Raw genomic sequence first — 15431 nt, 5'->3', positions numbered from 1 at the left:
TTATGGAGCATTATAAAAAGAGTGAGTGTATCTTGATGTCCACATCAGTTCCAGATGAAAATTAAATTGATCTAACAAAGATGTTAAATGAACCCAGTTAATCTGCATAACTGATACAGACAAATTAATTCATCAGAGAAAGTAGGGCTGCACATCACAGATCATAGATCTAGAAGGTTATCAGCGTTCTGGCACAATTTTGCATTGTGCAAGACTTTTTGGATCTTGCTGCAACTCATAGTTTAAAGAGGTATAAGGTTAATTTAAACTATAAAAGTTGATAAAGGCAATAGCATTTGAAGTGCAAGTACTTTTAACTATGTCTTTGAAAAAAAATTAATGCATTTCGACATATATGATCCAAATGGAGAGGGATTTTGTGTACAAGTACATTAATTTGACATTTGTCCTGGTTTCTCAGTATCTTAACATTATTATTGATTTTAAACTTTTTTGTACTTTGTGGAGAAAATTATATATTTTGTCTCATTAAATTAAGGGCATATTTTATCAGAGCAGCCAGTGTGAAACAGGGCTAATAGATTTGAAGAAAAAGATAATCAGCCAGGTTAACGCACAACACCTGTGTGGGTGTACAACGGCTTTAATCCAGAGCTGGAAGAAGGGCAGTGAGAATTATGTAGCCGTAGGCTTAGCTTAACCCTGGGTTAACAGTGTGTGTATAAGGGCTGAGGATAGCCCTGGGCTAAGAATATCCAGTGTGGAAAGTCCTCCTCAAGGCATTCTTAAAATATCATGATCACAAGAATCAGACCAAAAAACATAATGCCTCTGACCAGGGCTGGCATCAATGTGGAGGCATGAAAAGATGTTTTTTTTTTCAGAAAGTGTGAATTACAGAGGTCCTTGAACATACAGTCATGAATGAGATGATGAAAAAAAAAATAGGCTGATGGGTCCAGTATTATGCAAGATTAGCAGCTGAGAAGCACCAGGTCCATTGTCATGAATGCACACACACAAGTGATTGCATAACCCCTCCAGGTTAAAGCCTAGTAGATAAGAGTAGTTTTGCCTCAATAATATTTGCTGACTGGAGGCTGGTAAGCCTCAGGCTAGCTGGCTAGGTAGCAGACTGAGCTGGAGTGATGGGCTCAGGAGAAACACAATCTGTAGTGGTAGTGTGAAACTTCCACCTGTAGAATGCCACATCTTGCACTAACTCAGGATCCTGCTTCCAGAAAATAGTGAGGGTTCAGGAGGCCATTGTCTTCATTTGCAAAACCTTCCTTTGATATTTCAGTCTTGTGGCAGGATAAAAGCCAGGCAAGACATTGTGAGTCTGCTGAGTCCACATTTGGCCACATGTACTAAGCAGAGACTGTCATGAGGGTAAACACCAGGCAGCAGTGGAAGGACCCAAATGCAGAAAGACTAGGCAGATGTCAGTGTGTGAAAGCTCCATCCACCAGGTCACTCTATGCTAATCGGTAGAAGTTTTTCTCCCAGTGGTGCAAGATACATGACAAGGCGTCGGAGAGCTGGGTGCAGCTAAGACGCAGGGAGAGGAAGCGAGTGGAGGAGATAAGGAGACAAATTTACAGAATGAAAAGCACCCAATGGCTTCCATTCCCCAGTGTGGTAAGCATTACTTGTGACCTTGTTGGTATAAGTAAAGTCATCCGGCATTAAAGCACCACCATCTGGTGGTCAGGGAGAATGAAATAGAACAAGAGTAGGAAATGTAACTGCAAATCTATGAAGTCTGGATGACTGACTCTGGGTAAGAAAATTTTGTGGGCACAGATTGCAGGAATGAAGGCTTTTATACTAGGACGTGCACCGTATGTCATCACATGGACATGGTTTTTTTGGTAGGTGCTGAGAGATGCTTTTTGAATTCAGAGGTATTATAATAACTTGTGAGTCTATCTTGAAGTCCACATGAGTTCCAGGTCAAAAATAAATGCATATAATAATGTTAAAAGAATCCAGAATATAATGGGAAAAGGAAGCACTGCAAGTGATCTTCAGTGGGGCAGGTTGTTTGCACAACTTTACATTAAGCAAGACTTCTTAGATCTTGTTGTAACTCATTGTTTAATCAGGTAAAAGGTTAACTTGAAACTTAACAAATGCAATAGCATTTGAAGTGTGAGTGTGTTCTATTTTACCTACACCCTTGAAAATGTATTCTCACATATTTGGTGTGATAAAGTCACAAATCTTTTTTATTCAGATATATTTATTTAACATCAGACCACCTTTCTTGATATCTTAATATTTAAATTTCTATTTAACTAATTTTCTGCCCATACTTTTCTATTTTGCACATGAAAATGATTAATTTTGTTTCATTAACTTACATGCAGTTTTTATGACTCGATGCCCCGACCCATGATTGCTTTTTTTGTATTCCTCTCTGGTCTCAGCAGGATTATGTAACATTTGGGTCCAAACAGTGCCACCAAGAGGCCAAAACTAGAGGCAAGGATGGCAAACACCTCCACTGCATCTGCATATTTTCCTGGTGAGCTGATATAAGCAGGGACAAAGGCCACCCACACAGCACAGAAGATCAGCATACTGAAAGTGATGAGTTTGGCCTCATTGAAGCTATCTGGAAGATTCCTTGATATAAATGCAATCAGAAAACTGAGGATAGCCAGTAAACCAATATAACCAAGTAACACTGCAAAACCAACTGTGGACCCAACTGCACACTCATAAACAATTTTGTCATTGTGGTACTGAGTGTTTTTATGAGGAACTGGTGAGGCAGATACAAGCCAGGCAGTGCAGATTGCTGCTTGAATAGAAGTGAGAACCATAACTGTTCCTCTCTGCTGCAAAACACCAAACCACTTCAGACTGGCTCCACCTCCTGGCTTGGAGGCCTTGAACACAGCCAGAACCACCATGGTTTTCACCAGGATGCATGAGATGCAAAGCACAAAGCTGATCCCAAATGCTGCATGTCTCAGCTGGCATGTCCACAGCCTGGGACGACCAATAAACAGCAGTGAACACAAGAAACATAACTTAAGAGACAGCAATATCTGGAAACTTAGCTCTGAATTGTTGGCGCGTACTATAGGTGTTCTGCGATGATAGATGAAGATGCTCAGGACAACAGCACAGATACATGTGCCCAGCAATGAGGTGACTGTCAAGCAGATACCCAGAGGCTCATTGTAGGAGAGGAACTCTGTTTTCTTAGGAACACAGTGGTCACGCTGGGGGCTGGGCCAGAAGTCCTCTGGACAACTGAAGCACTCCATGGAGCCTATGAATATAGGGACAGTCTTGAGATGCATTTTCATAATTACATGTACAACCTCCCATGTTTAAAACTGAATACCAACCAGTCTCATTGCTGATCTTTCCCTCAGAACAAGGGATGCAGTCAAAACAGCACACAGGTTCCCCTTTCTTTCTGGCCATGCGGGTACCTGGAGGACAGCTCTCACTGCACACTGACCGGGGTGGCTATAGGAAGAAAATTACATGTCTGGTATTCTAGATGACCTGACACTGTTATAATGAGTTGTCAATGGGGTGTCTGAAAAACCTTTTTTGATTCAAAGTTCCAGAAGATTTTGTCTTCATCAATTGTGAGTTCTTCTCCATTGAAGGCCGACCTCTTAACTTCACCCACAGTCTGAAGCTTAGTTCTTCCATCAGGAAGCCACACCCAGTTCATGATATCATATATTGGTAAAACATCACCATTTTCATCAAATGAGACTTGATCACCAAATGGTGTGGTAAAGCTGACCTTATGTAAGTAATACAGAAGCTAGACAGAGGAAAACCGAATAACACAGATTAAAAAAAAGACACAGCAGTAGTATTTAGTAATCATATTGAGGACAACACCATTAGAGATGTGTTGCTGTTATGCCTGCAGGCACACAGGTAAATTGTGGATCAGGCGGGACGGTTCATAAAAATGAATATATCACCTTAATGTCGGGTAGGTTGTGGGTGGCTGAAAAATATATATAATGAAGAAAAGTTTTGTGGTTTGCAGTGATTTAGAGACTCGTTTGTAAAGTTTTGTACAGTTACTTGTTTTGTAAAGTTTACAGCCTGTCTTGTTTTCACTGTTCTTTGTAACATTTTGAATCCTAAAAGCAAGTTCTGAAACGTTTTACCACCCACTCATTTCACCTCCTCTCATAAGTGTGACAATAAATATAAAACTATATTTATGATTCTCCTTATTTATAATTCTTCATTGAAACGTGTGCATTTTTGTATCTGTTTTATACTGAAAATGTAGGCTAATGCATACTGACTGACGATATATAAAAAATTACTGCTCAACTGAAAGAATTTCAGGAGCAGCCCCACAGTGTGGATGCAGGCCTATAAATTAAAGAAAATAATTGGTCAAGGTCAGGTAATGTCAGGGCCCATCTGTGCATCTCTAATCTACATAAAACTGAATTGATAATAATATCCACTTTTACCCTGTGGCAGAGAAAATGCTTTCAGGTATGTGCATGGAACTTTACAATTAGTACACAAAGTATTGTATTTAATCCTATGCTCTAAATGATACTGTGCAAGAAATATAAATGTATATAATTTTGTCATGTAATCAGGTGGAGTGTAAACTGATACCACACCTGCCATGGCTCCAATCCTGTCAAATTACCACAGCTGTGCCCACTGAAAGGCCCTCTCCCTGGTTCACATTGCAGCATTTCATCAAGGGCATACGCCAGAGCATACACAGCTTTGTACACATTATACTCTGGCCTGAGGTTTGAAATGTCCAAAAATTCAGTTCCTACATTCCCTAGATCTTCCTGTCCAGTGCATAATGCTCCCCCAGTGTCTCCACCTGATGGAAGTAAATCAAATCTACACTGAAATGTGTGCTCCCAAAACTGGTTCACCTGAAACATGAAAACAGTGTATCATCAGTAATGACAATATATTATCATTTCAATTACCAAACCAGACAGCATAAATAATCTCTCACCATGCTATTTCCATAGCTGTTGTTGTGGTGGGGATCAGGACGTATTTGTAGGAGGAATTCTCTGAGCCCTGGAATGTCTCCTCGTCGGATGGCGATGCCCAGTGTGCCAGCCAGGTATGGCATAAGGTCAGGAGTCTGGAGCACAGTAACTCCTGTCCAAGCTTCACTGGCCATCCACTGCAGGTCTGTCACATTCTGCCTCACCACCTGTGTATTAAGCCAACTATTTAATTCCTTACTGCCATGCATAGTTTTGTGTAATTTGTCTGAGTTAATGTTCTAAAACCATGCCTTTAACAAATACATGGTGTGATTTATTTTCTAAAATATATTTGCCAAAGGCCAAGATGTACTTGTTACTTAAAAATTGACTATGACATATAAACATTAATAATATTAATTTGTATAATTAAATTTTATGTCAAGCCCAACCTCTTCCATGAGGTTAATCATGTTACTCTCATGCGCAAAAACAATGACCACACGAGCTGTGGATTTCTTCATCACATCTACAATCCTTCTTAGTTTTACTTTGTCCTTGTCCCAGGGCAACACCTCTAAGTAGGCCAAACAGCCTCCACCAGACTCAGCCAGGTCAGATTGGAAGGATCGGGCAGCGTGGAGTCCATAGTCATCACCACTGATCAGCAGCCCTGCCCAAGTCCAGCCAAAGTGGTTGAGAATCTGAATCATAGCACGGACCTAATTTAGTAAAAAAATGATGGGATTAGCACATGGGCTGAAATGATCTTTCAGTGTAAAACCTGCTAAACAGGTACAACAATGGACCCTGTTTAATTATTGCCTTTCAGCTCTGTTATCTGAAACCAAACAACAAAATCACAAAGGGAATACATTTTTCATTGTGGTGAAGGGACTTTCTTTCTGTGGAATGTTTAGCTATATATGCTTTCTTTTATGAATTTTCATTTTGCTGACAGATGATCACCTGGAAAGCATCACTTGGAATCGTCCTAAAGAAGGATGGAAATCTTTGTCGGTCACTCAGACAGGAACATGTGGCAAAATAACTCACCTGTGAAAGACAGAGTGTACATCCTAAGAATATTAAAAATCTTCAACGTAATTTTCAGCTTTTTAAAGTTGATTGCTTCATCTTTGCAATTGACATAAAATTTGAAATTGAATTAAAATGATCCAAAATAATTCTTAGATGGCAGGGCAGAAAACTTACCATCGGTACTCCGTACAAACCTAAGACACTGGAGATGGCAATAGAACGTGTAGATGAGGATTCACCCACAATCCCTAGGACTGGAGGGGTTCCTACACAGTTCTTGTCTAATATAAACTGCTCCTCTTGACCACTGACTAAGTACAACGATGCACTGAATCCAATCCCTAGGTTTTCACAGTTATCATACAGACTATATCCCAGAGTCACATTAGGTAGCAGGTTGGAGTTTCTGTTGATCTCATCAATAGCAAAGGCCATGGTCTGAGCCCACCTGAATCCTAGAACATCAAAACTAACACAAGAAACACCACTATTAACTACTGGAAAATACAACATGAAACAGTAACTGGGTCAACATGTACATATTTCACAGCAACAGGTTTTGTAAAGAAGTAAGCAGAATGAAATAGCAACAATCAGTATACTCCTTAAATAAAAGCATGCAAAAAGTAGTATTCATAAAGCATAAAAGCACAATGTAATTCTTTCTGAGTAATATGTATGATTCTCAGAACTAAACTCTACTCATTGGATATATTTTCTGTTGTTTTTAATTTTTTGCTGTTTCCCTGACAGACTCACCCATGGCATGTTGGCTGATGTGGCTCTGAGGTAAAGGACAAGTCAGGAAATACAGAAAAGAAGTGGACCTTAAACAATCCACCTAAAACCACATCTCCAGCTTTGTGCATCCCATTTAGATGAAACTGTCCCTGCAACCGACAAGAATAAAGAGGGGAGGACACAGCAGAAGAAAAGAGGGAATGCAATAATATGAAATACATGAGCAAGAGCAAGTTGATCTCTGAACATTCCCACATTGTTCTGTTTATCGTTTTTCTGAGCCCGGACAGCTTACTTCCCATGTCAGTCCCTTTTATTGACTTGCTGTATTGTTTAATCTTGCACACCGCCCATCAGGGCGAGCAAAAGTAGGGGCAGGGCCTAAAATACCTGAGCACTGACCTCAGTGTCAGGATCCTGTTGAAACTGAAGGAACTATTAGTTTCCTTTATTTTTTTCCTTTCCTTTATTTTTTAAATTAATCGCATATTGGGGGGCTTTACATGCTCTAAAACATACCAAATTTGGCACACATGTCAGTTGCGGTGAAAATTTACATTTGGTATGTTTTTTGCTGATGGGCGTGGCCAGATTACTTAGCCATGACCTCTAAACAGCAGCACCCCCCAATTTTGACATTTCCCCCGTGTGGTATTTTAATGAACTCATCATAATGACCTAAAAATTGCCGTGTGCCATCTGGACTACTTTGTGATAAAATGTTACTAGATTCAGCTATTGTTGAAGTGCGTGGTGTATAGTTTGATGTCTCGCCATGAAACACAAAATTGCCATAAATTAGGTGTAAATAGCACACCAACACCAAAATTAACGTGTTTGACAAGAGTAAAGTCCAGAATACATCTACATGACAGTATTCTGTGATAGAGCCACCTACTGGACACAACAAGAAATGACATGCTTTACATTTTGGTGTGCTTTTTCTAGCAGGTTGACCACATCCAATTCAAATTTAGTCAGAGAAGCCTTAAGACCCTGATAATACAACAGTGTGAGGATTGTGATGTTTTGTCAAATGGCGTTGCCCTGGCAGCATGGCGAACTTCAGTGTTTCTTTAACTTCAGTGTACATTGTGGAATCTGATGGGCTTGGCCAAATGGCTTGGTCATGCCTTCTAAACAACAGTCCTCACAGCAGGTTTCACCGACATACACGGAAATCAGAATACTCATATCATGCCCAGTCTCTTGGACCCATAGCTTAAACCCAACAGGAAGTAGGCCATTTTGAAATAAGTGGTCAGTTTTAATGATTTCCACATATTGTACTTTAACAAATTCCTCCCACAGCGTAACTCATAATGAGCTCAAAATCTTTCTGTGTCATCTACATTATTTTGTGATCAAAAGCTATTCAAAAATGTTGTATCATTGAAGGACGTAGCTGTGGTGTGGCATTGAGTTTTGATGTTTAACCATGAAACAGGAAATTGCTATACTTTTGGTGCAAATGGGCCAATCTGCATTAAACTTACTGTCTTTGATAAGACTCCATGCCTCAACACATTTACATGACCATATTCAGTCATAATCATAGCACCATATGCTGGCAACAGGAAATTATATGCTTTAGACTTTCACCTGGTCCTTGCTTGACCAATGTACAACTCAAATGTGGTCAAAAAAGCCTAAAGATACTGGCAATGCTGTATTGTGAAGTGACATTTCGTCCAACAGCATTGCTCTGACGGCATGGTAAACTTTGATGTTTCAGCATCTGTGCACATAGTCCACAGTCCACTGTTGGAGCATTATAAAAAGAGTGAGTGTATCTTGATGTCCACATCAGTTCCAGATGAAAATTAAACTGATCTAACAAAGATGTTAAATGAACCCAGTTAATCTGCATAACTGATACAGACAAATTAATTCATCAGAGAAAGTAGGGCTGCACATCACAGATCATAGATCTAGAAGGTTATCAGCGTTCTGGCACAAATTTGCATTGTGCAAGACTTTTTGGATCTTGCTGCAACTTATAGTTTAAAGAGGTATAAGGTTAATTTAAACTATAAAAGTTGATAAAGGCGCATTTGAAGTGCAAGTACTTTTAACTATGTCTTTGAAAAAAATGTAGTGCATTTTGACATATATGATCCAAATGGAGAGGGATTTTGTGTACAAGTACATTTATTTGAAATTTGTCCTGGTTTCTCAGTATCTTAACATTATTACTGATGTTAAACTTTTTTGTATTTTGTGGAGAAAATTATATATTTTGTCTCATTAAATTAAAGGCATATTTTATGACTCAGGGCCTCGACCCATGATAACTTTCTTTGTGTTCCTTTCTGGTCTCAGCAGTATTATATAACATTTGAGTCCAAACAGTGCCACCAAGAGGCCAAAACTGGAAGCCAGGATGGCAAAGACCTCCACTGCATCTGCAAATTTTCCTGGTGAGCTGATATAAGCAGGGACAAAGGCCACCCACACAGCACAGAAGATCAGCATGCTGAACGTGATGAGTTTGGCCTCATTGAAGCTATCTGGAAGATTCCTTGATATAAATGCAATCAGAAAACTGAGGATAGCCAGTAAGCCAATATAACCAAGTAATACCGCAAAACCAACTGTGGAACCAACTACACACTCAAAAACTATTTTATCATTGTAATATTGAGTGTTTTTATGAGGAACTGGTGAGGCAGATACAATCCACACAGTGCAGATTGCTGCCTGGATAGAAGTAAGAACCATAACTGTTCCTCTCTGCTGCAAAACACCAAACCACTTCAGACTGGCTCCACCTCCTGGCTTGGAGGCCTTGAACACAGCCAGAACCACCATGGTTTTCACCAGGATGCATGAGATGCAAAGCACAAAGCTGATCCCAAATGCTGCATGTCTCAGCTGGCATGTCCACATCCTAGGACGACCAATAAACAGCAGTGAACACAGGAAACATAATTTAAGAGACAGCAATAGCTGGAAACTCAGTTCTGAATTATTTGCACGAACTATAGGTGTTCTGCGATGATAGATGAAGATGCCCAGGACAACAGCACAGATACATGTGCCCAGCAATGAGGCAGCTGTCAAACAGATACCCAGAGGCTCATTGTAGGAGAGGAACTCTGTTTTCTTAGGAACACAGTGGTCACGCTGGGGGCTGGGCCAGAAGTCCTCTGGACAACTGGTGCACTCCATGGAGTCTATGAAAATAGGGAAAGTCTTGAGATACATGTTTATATTGTATTTGTAACCTGCCATGTTTGAAACTGAATACCAACCAGTCTCATTGCTGATCTTTCCCTCAGAACAAGGGATGCAGTCAAAACAGCACACAGGTTCCCCTTTCTTTCTGGCCATGCGAGTACCTGGAGGACAGCTCTCACTGCACACTGACCGGGGTGGCTATAGGGGTAAAATTACATATCTGTCAGACTGCTGTAATGAGTTAGCTATGGGTGGTCTGAAAAATCAGAATTAACCTTTTTTGATTCAAAGTTCCAAAAGATTTTGTCTTCATCAATTGTGAGTTCTTCTTTGAAGGCCGACCTCTTCACCTCACCAACTGTCTGAAGTTTCATTCTTCCATCAGGGAGCCACAGCCAGTTCATGATATCATATATTGGTAAAACATCCCCATTCTCATCAAATGACACTTGATCACCAAATGGTGTGGTGAAGTTGATCTTTTCTAAGTAATACAAAAGCTATGAATATCACAAAACATAAGAGACGACAGGTTAAAAAAAAAAAAAAAAAAAAAAAAAAAAAAAATATATATATATATATATATATATATATATATATAAACTATATATGCCTATGGTGAACACAACGGTAGTATTCAGTAATCAAATTAAGGATGTCAAAATACAACTGATCTGATAATAGTATCCACTGCTATTAACCAGTGGTGTGGAAAATAAGTATTGGTTATGTGCATGACACTTTACAATTACCAATCTCATACTTTTGTATTTAATCTTATACTCTAATTGCTACTCTGCAAGAAACAGGTGGAGTGTAAACTGATATCACACCTGCCATGGCTTTAATCCTTTCAAACTGCCGCAGCTGTGTCCACTGAAAGGTCCTCTCCCTGGCTCACACTGCAGCATTTCATCAAGGGCATACGCCAGAGCATACACAGCCTTGTACACATTATAATCTGGCCTGAGGTTTGAAATATCCAAGAAATCAGTCTCTACATCCATTAGATCTTCCTGTCCAGTGCATAATGCTCCACTAGCATCTACACCTGTTGGAGGTGGTGCAAATCTACACTGAAATGTGTGCTCCCAAAACTGGTTCACCTGAAACATATTGAAATCAGTGTGCTTTAAACAATTACAATATTTTCTCCTTTCAATTACCAGATCAGATTGCATGGTTAATCTCTCACCATGCTATTTCCATAGCTGTTGTTATGGTGGGGATCAGGACGTATTTGTAGGAGGAATTCTCTGAGCCCTGGAATTTCTCCTCTTCGGATGGCGATGCCCAGTGTGCCAGCCAGGTATGGCAGAAGGTTGGGGGCCTGAAGCACAGTAGCTGCAGTCCAACCTTCACTGGCAATCCACTGCAGGTCTGTCACATTCTGCCTCACCACCTGTGTATTAAGCCAAATATAAACATTCATACTCTCATGCCACTGAAGTAGTGTCTAGTCTTCTGAATTATACAGTTCACACAGTTTTCTTGCCTCATTCATTCATACACAGATCCAATCCTATGTTTTTTACAGTATAGTGAGCAAAATATTTCATCATCATAACTAGAGTATTAAATAATTTAACTGGGTGACTGATGTCACAAAAGTGTTTCTTTCACAAATAAGTGGTGTGATTTATTCATTAAAATTTAGTTGTCAAAGGCCAAGATATTCTTGCTACTTAAATTTTTGTCTTTAACAAAAAACATTAACAACATTGACTTGACTTGTATACTTAAATTAAATTGCAATTAAATTTTATTTAAAGCCCAACCTCTTCCATGAGGTTAATCATGTTACTCTCATGTGCAAATACGATGACCACACGAGCTGTGGATTTCTTCATTACATCAACAATCCTCCACAGTTCAGCTTTGTCATTGCTCCAAGGTAAAACCTCTAAATAGGCCAGACAACCATCATCAGACTCAGCCAGGTCAGATTGGAAGGATCGGGCAGCGTGGAGTCCATAGTCATCATCACTGACCAGTAGACCTGCCCAAGTCCAGCCAAAGTGGTTGAGAATCTGAATTATAGCACGTACCTAATTGAATACAGAGTGAAGGGGTAAGGCTGTCAAATCTTTCAATGGAAAACCCGCTGTTCAGGTTCAACAATGAACCTGGTTTAGTTATTGCATTTCAGCTTTGTTATTTAAGACCACAGAACATCAGCAACTCAAAGAATGTGACTGTTGTCACACAAAAGGAATATATTTTTCATTGCAGTTAAGGGATGTTCTCTCTGACCATCATTTTATTGAACACGCTTTGTTGTATGAATTTTCATTTTGTTAATAGATAATCACCTGGAAAGCATCACTTGGTATCGTCCTAAAGAAGGATGGAAATCTTTGTCGGTCACTCAGGCAGGAACACGTGGCAAAATAACTCACCTGTGAAAGACACAGACTGTACATCCTAAAAACATTCAAAACCTTCACTGGCTCTTTCAACTGTCTAAGGCTGATTACACCATGAATACAACTGACATTAAATTAAATGAAAATGATCAAAAAGAATTCTTAGATGACAGGGCAGAAAACTTACCATAGGTACTCTGTACAAACCTAAGACACTGGAGATGGCAATAGAACGTGTAGATGAAGAATCACCCACAATCCCTAGGACTGGAGGGGTTCCTACACAGGTCTCGTCAAATATAAACTGCTCCTCTTGACCACTGACTAAAGACAATGCTGCACTGAATCCAATCTCTAGACTGGCACAGTTATCATAAAGACTGTATCCCAAAGTCACATTAGGTAGCAGGTTGGAGTTTCTGTTGATCTCATTAATAGCAAAGGCCATGGTCTGAGCCCACCTGAATCCTAGAACATCAAAACTAACACAAGAAATACCACTGATTACTCATGAGAAAACAACATGATAGTGACTGTGTCAACATGTACATTTTGCACAACAACAGATTTTGCAATCGATCACCGACAATAATTTCATTCAGTTATACTACTTAAATAGAAGCACGCAAATAAAACATGTTTCAAATAGCATAAATACACAATGCAATTCTTTCAAGTAATATTTCATCAAAAACATATATTCTACTTATAGGATTCATTTTTCATGTCTTTTTCTTTTTTTGCTTTCTTGTTTCCCTGACAGACTCACCCATGGCAGGTAGGCTGTTGTGGCTCAGAGGTAAAAGACAGGTCAGGAAAGATAGAAAAGAAGTGGACCCTAAACAGCCCACTTAGAACCACATCTCCAGCCTTGTGCATCCCATTTAGATAAAACTGTCCCTGTAACTGACAGGAAATAGGAGAGGACATAGCAGAGGAAAAGTAATAATACAATAATGGGAAATACATGAGCAAGAGTAATTTGATCTCTAAAAATGCCCACATGACTTTCCTCTTGTTTACTCTCTTTCTGAGTCAACCCCTTTTATTCTCTTGCAATGTTGTTTAATCTGCACACTATTCATCAGGGCATTGACACTAGTAGGGGCAGGGCCTAAAATACGTTTCATTTGAGATTAATTTTGTATTGAGGCAGAAGTCATTTGTGCACTTTTAAAGTCTTCCAAAGGCCATCTTTCCAACCCAAATTTAAGTGGTGGATGACTACAGTGATTAACCCTCATATTGTCTTCCCAGGTCAAAACTGACCCGGTCTGGTTTGACTGCTATTAAAGCACAAAGTATAAAATAATCATCAAATTCTGTGTTGCACCTTTTTAGTCAACTTGTTTCCAACACATCAACATATATTTTACACTTATTTTTGTAATGTATGGTATGATAGATGTGATTTATATAGAATTGCACTTCATTTTTTATTTAAAAAAAAAACAGAAATTCAGATTATTTTGACTATGGTTATGATCTGAGGCACATAAATTGTTGTATTATCACAGACTGGTATATGTCAAAGTTTAGTCAGGATATTGTTTTGAAATAATGTAAAAAAAAAATTAATGGCAGCAAATAGTCACACCTGTTGTCCGCCCGGGTCAAAATTGACCCGGTGTGGTTTAAATGTTTAAACGATATATTTTATGACTCTAAAATGACAGAAACAACTGGAGTCTGTTGTGTTTTCCAGAGACACTGCACTAAACTCAGACACACCTACGTGAGGTTGATATTAACTTCACTTACAGTACAAACACACCAACAAAAGCCCGCAACCAGTACAGAACTAGGAGAAAATGTTACACTGAGCCATATTTACAAATAGAGCAGAGCAGAGCAGAGCTTCCCTTCGTTAGCTGCCAGTTAACCACTAAAGTTAGCTCCGCAGCTGTAAAAACACCGAAGCCCACCAGCTACTAGCTAACAGCTAACGCTAACTAACGTTACCTGACCCTTTCCCAAATTCAACACTGATTTGTTGTCCAGATGGAGATTGTTCATGTGCTGGAAAGACTTATGGCTACCTAGCAATGACTAAATTAAGTTAGTTGATACATTTGCTGGTCAGGTCTGTGACATATAAGCAACTAACATTTGCAAAGCTAACTAGCTAGCCTGTTAGGAATCGGCATCTGGGCTCTTCACCTGTGCTAACATTCCCAGTCAGGGCTTAACAACTTATGTTGCTAAATCCCGACTTATCTTGCTAACCCTGTATGTCATATTTATAAAACAGCTATTTTTTTTACATTTACTTTAAGTGAGTTTACCTGAAGACCTGGCTGACATGAAGTAGCCTCTCCATCTCCAATGCTTGCTCTCAGTACCGTTGGCACCAATTGGATAACATGCAATGTATCGATCCACAGCCGATCTATCGCCGACTTTGAAATGGCATGCATAATCCCGTCCTCTGACAAACCATGTCCTGCTATGGGCCGATGCTTCTCAGATGCATTTACAGACGTCAGGAGTAGAATGCTGACGCATGATCTGAGGCCAACGTTGGTGAGACGTATGTGTGCTATCTGGGTTTAGTCAACTTGTTTCCAATTAATTACCACAAATTTTACATTCATTTTTGTATTGTATGGTATAATAGTCCTCATTTATATAAAATTATACCTCATTTTTGAGTTAAAAAAAAACACAGAAATACTGAAGTACAATTCTGTGTTCCATATTTTTAGTGAACTTCAGTCTAACTCATTACCACAAATTTTAAACTTTTTTTAAACTTTTCTGTGTGTGTGCATCAGTGTCTGTGTAGGTAGGGGCACATCAAAATCATGAAATCAAAGTACAGTGTGTGTGTGTTTTCATTTGCATGAGTGGCAGTGTGTGGTCACAATGCAATGGCTTTAGCAAATATATGCACCACACTCGTGGCACATGGTGCTCGTTTTCTTGTCACCCACATAGAATCGGCACCTCTTCTTTGCTCGTGATGGAAGAGGAGGAGCAACTTGGTGAGGGGAGCTGCTGCAGTGGTCAAAGGACTTCCATTACCAAGTTGGCAGAGGCTGGCATGCGGGGAAGTACCTGGCGTCGATTGATGAGTGGTGTCACAAGTTCTCTCCCAAGCTCCTGAAGGAACAGCCTCCTCTTGTGGCACTTCTCCTCCTTTTCTGGGGCAGTAGGAGACCAGAGCATG

General features: G+C 39.6%; 2 protein-coding genes across 2 annotated transcripts; both read right to left on the bottom strand.

Moving 5' to 3' along the window:
- Positions 1–2336: 2336 nt before the first annotated feature.
- On the bottom strand, positions 2337–7000 carry LOC146328888 (extracellular calcium-sensing receptor-like). The gene is made up of 9 exons (XM_084717851.1): positions 6735–7000; positions 6150–6444; positions 5904–5990; positions 5387–5656; positions 4955–5161; positions 4596–4868; positions 3533–3760; positions 3327–3450; positions 2337–3247 (listed from the first exon to the last, which is right to left on the bottom strand). Exons 1-9 carry the CDS (start codon positions 6971–6973, stop codon positions 2337–2339), a joined length of 2634 nt encoding a protein of 877 aa, XP_084573977.1. The 5' UTR covers positions 6974–7000.
- A 1981-nt stretch (positions 7001–8981) lies between these two features.
- On the bottom strand, positions 8982–13231 carry LOC146328887 (extracellular calcium-sensing receptor-like). The gene is made up of 9 exons (XM_084716548.1): positions 13032–13231; positions 12450–12744; positions 12209–12295; positions 11675–11944; positions 11092–11298; positions 10730–11002; positions 10172–10396; positions 9971–10094; positions 8982–9892 (listed from the first exon to the last, which is right to left on the bottom strand). Exons 1-9 carry the CDS (start codon positions 13229–13231, stop codon positions 8982–8984), a joined length of 2592 nt encoding a protein of 863 aa, XP_084572674.1.
- Between the last annotated feature and the right edge of the window lie 2200 nt (positions 13232–15431).

The sequence above is a fragment of the Lutjanus erythropterus genome, chromosome 4 (genome assembly GCF_056507025.1).
Source record: "Lutjanus erythropterus isolate fLutEry1 chromosome 4, fLutEry1.hap2, whole genome shotgun sequence".
Classification (NCBI taxonomy): domain Eukaryota; kingdom Metazoa; phylum Chordata; class Actinopteri; order Lutjaniformes; family Lutjanidae; genus Lutjanus; species Lutjanus erythropterus.
This window is presented reverse-complemented; position numbering and strand designations above follow the sequence as displayed.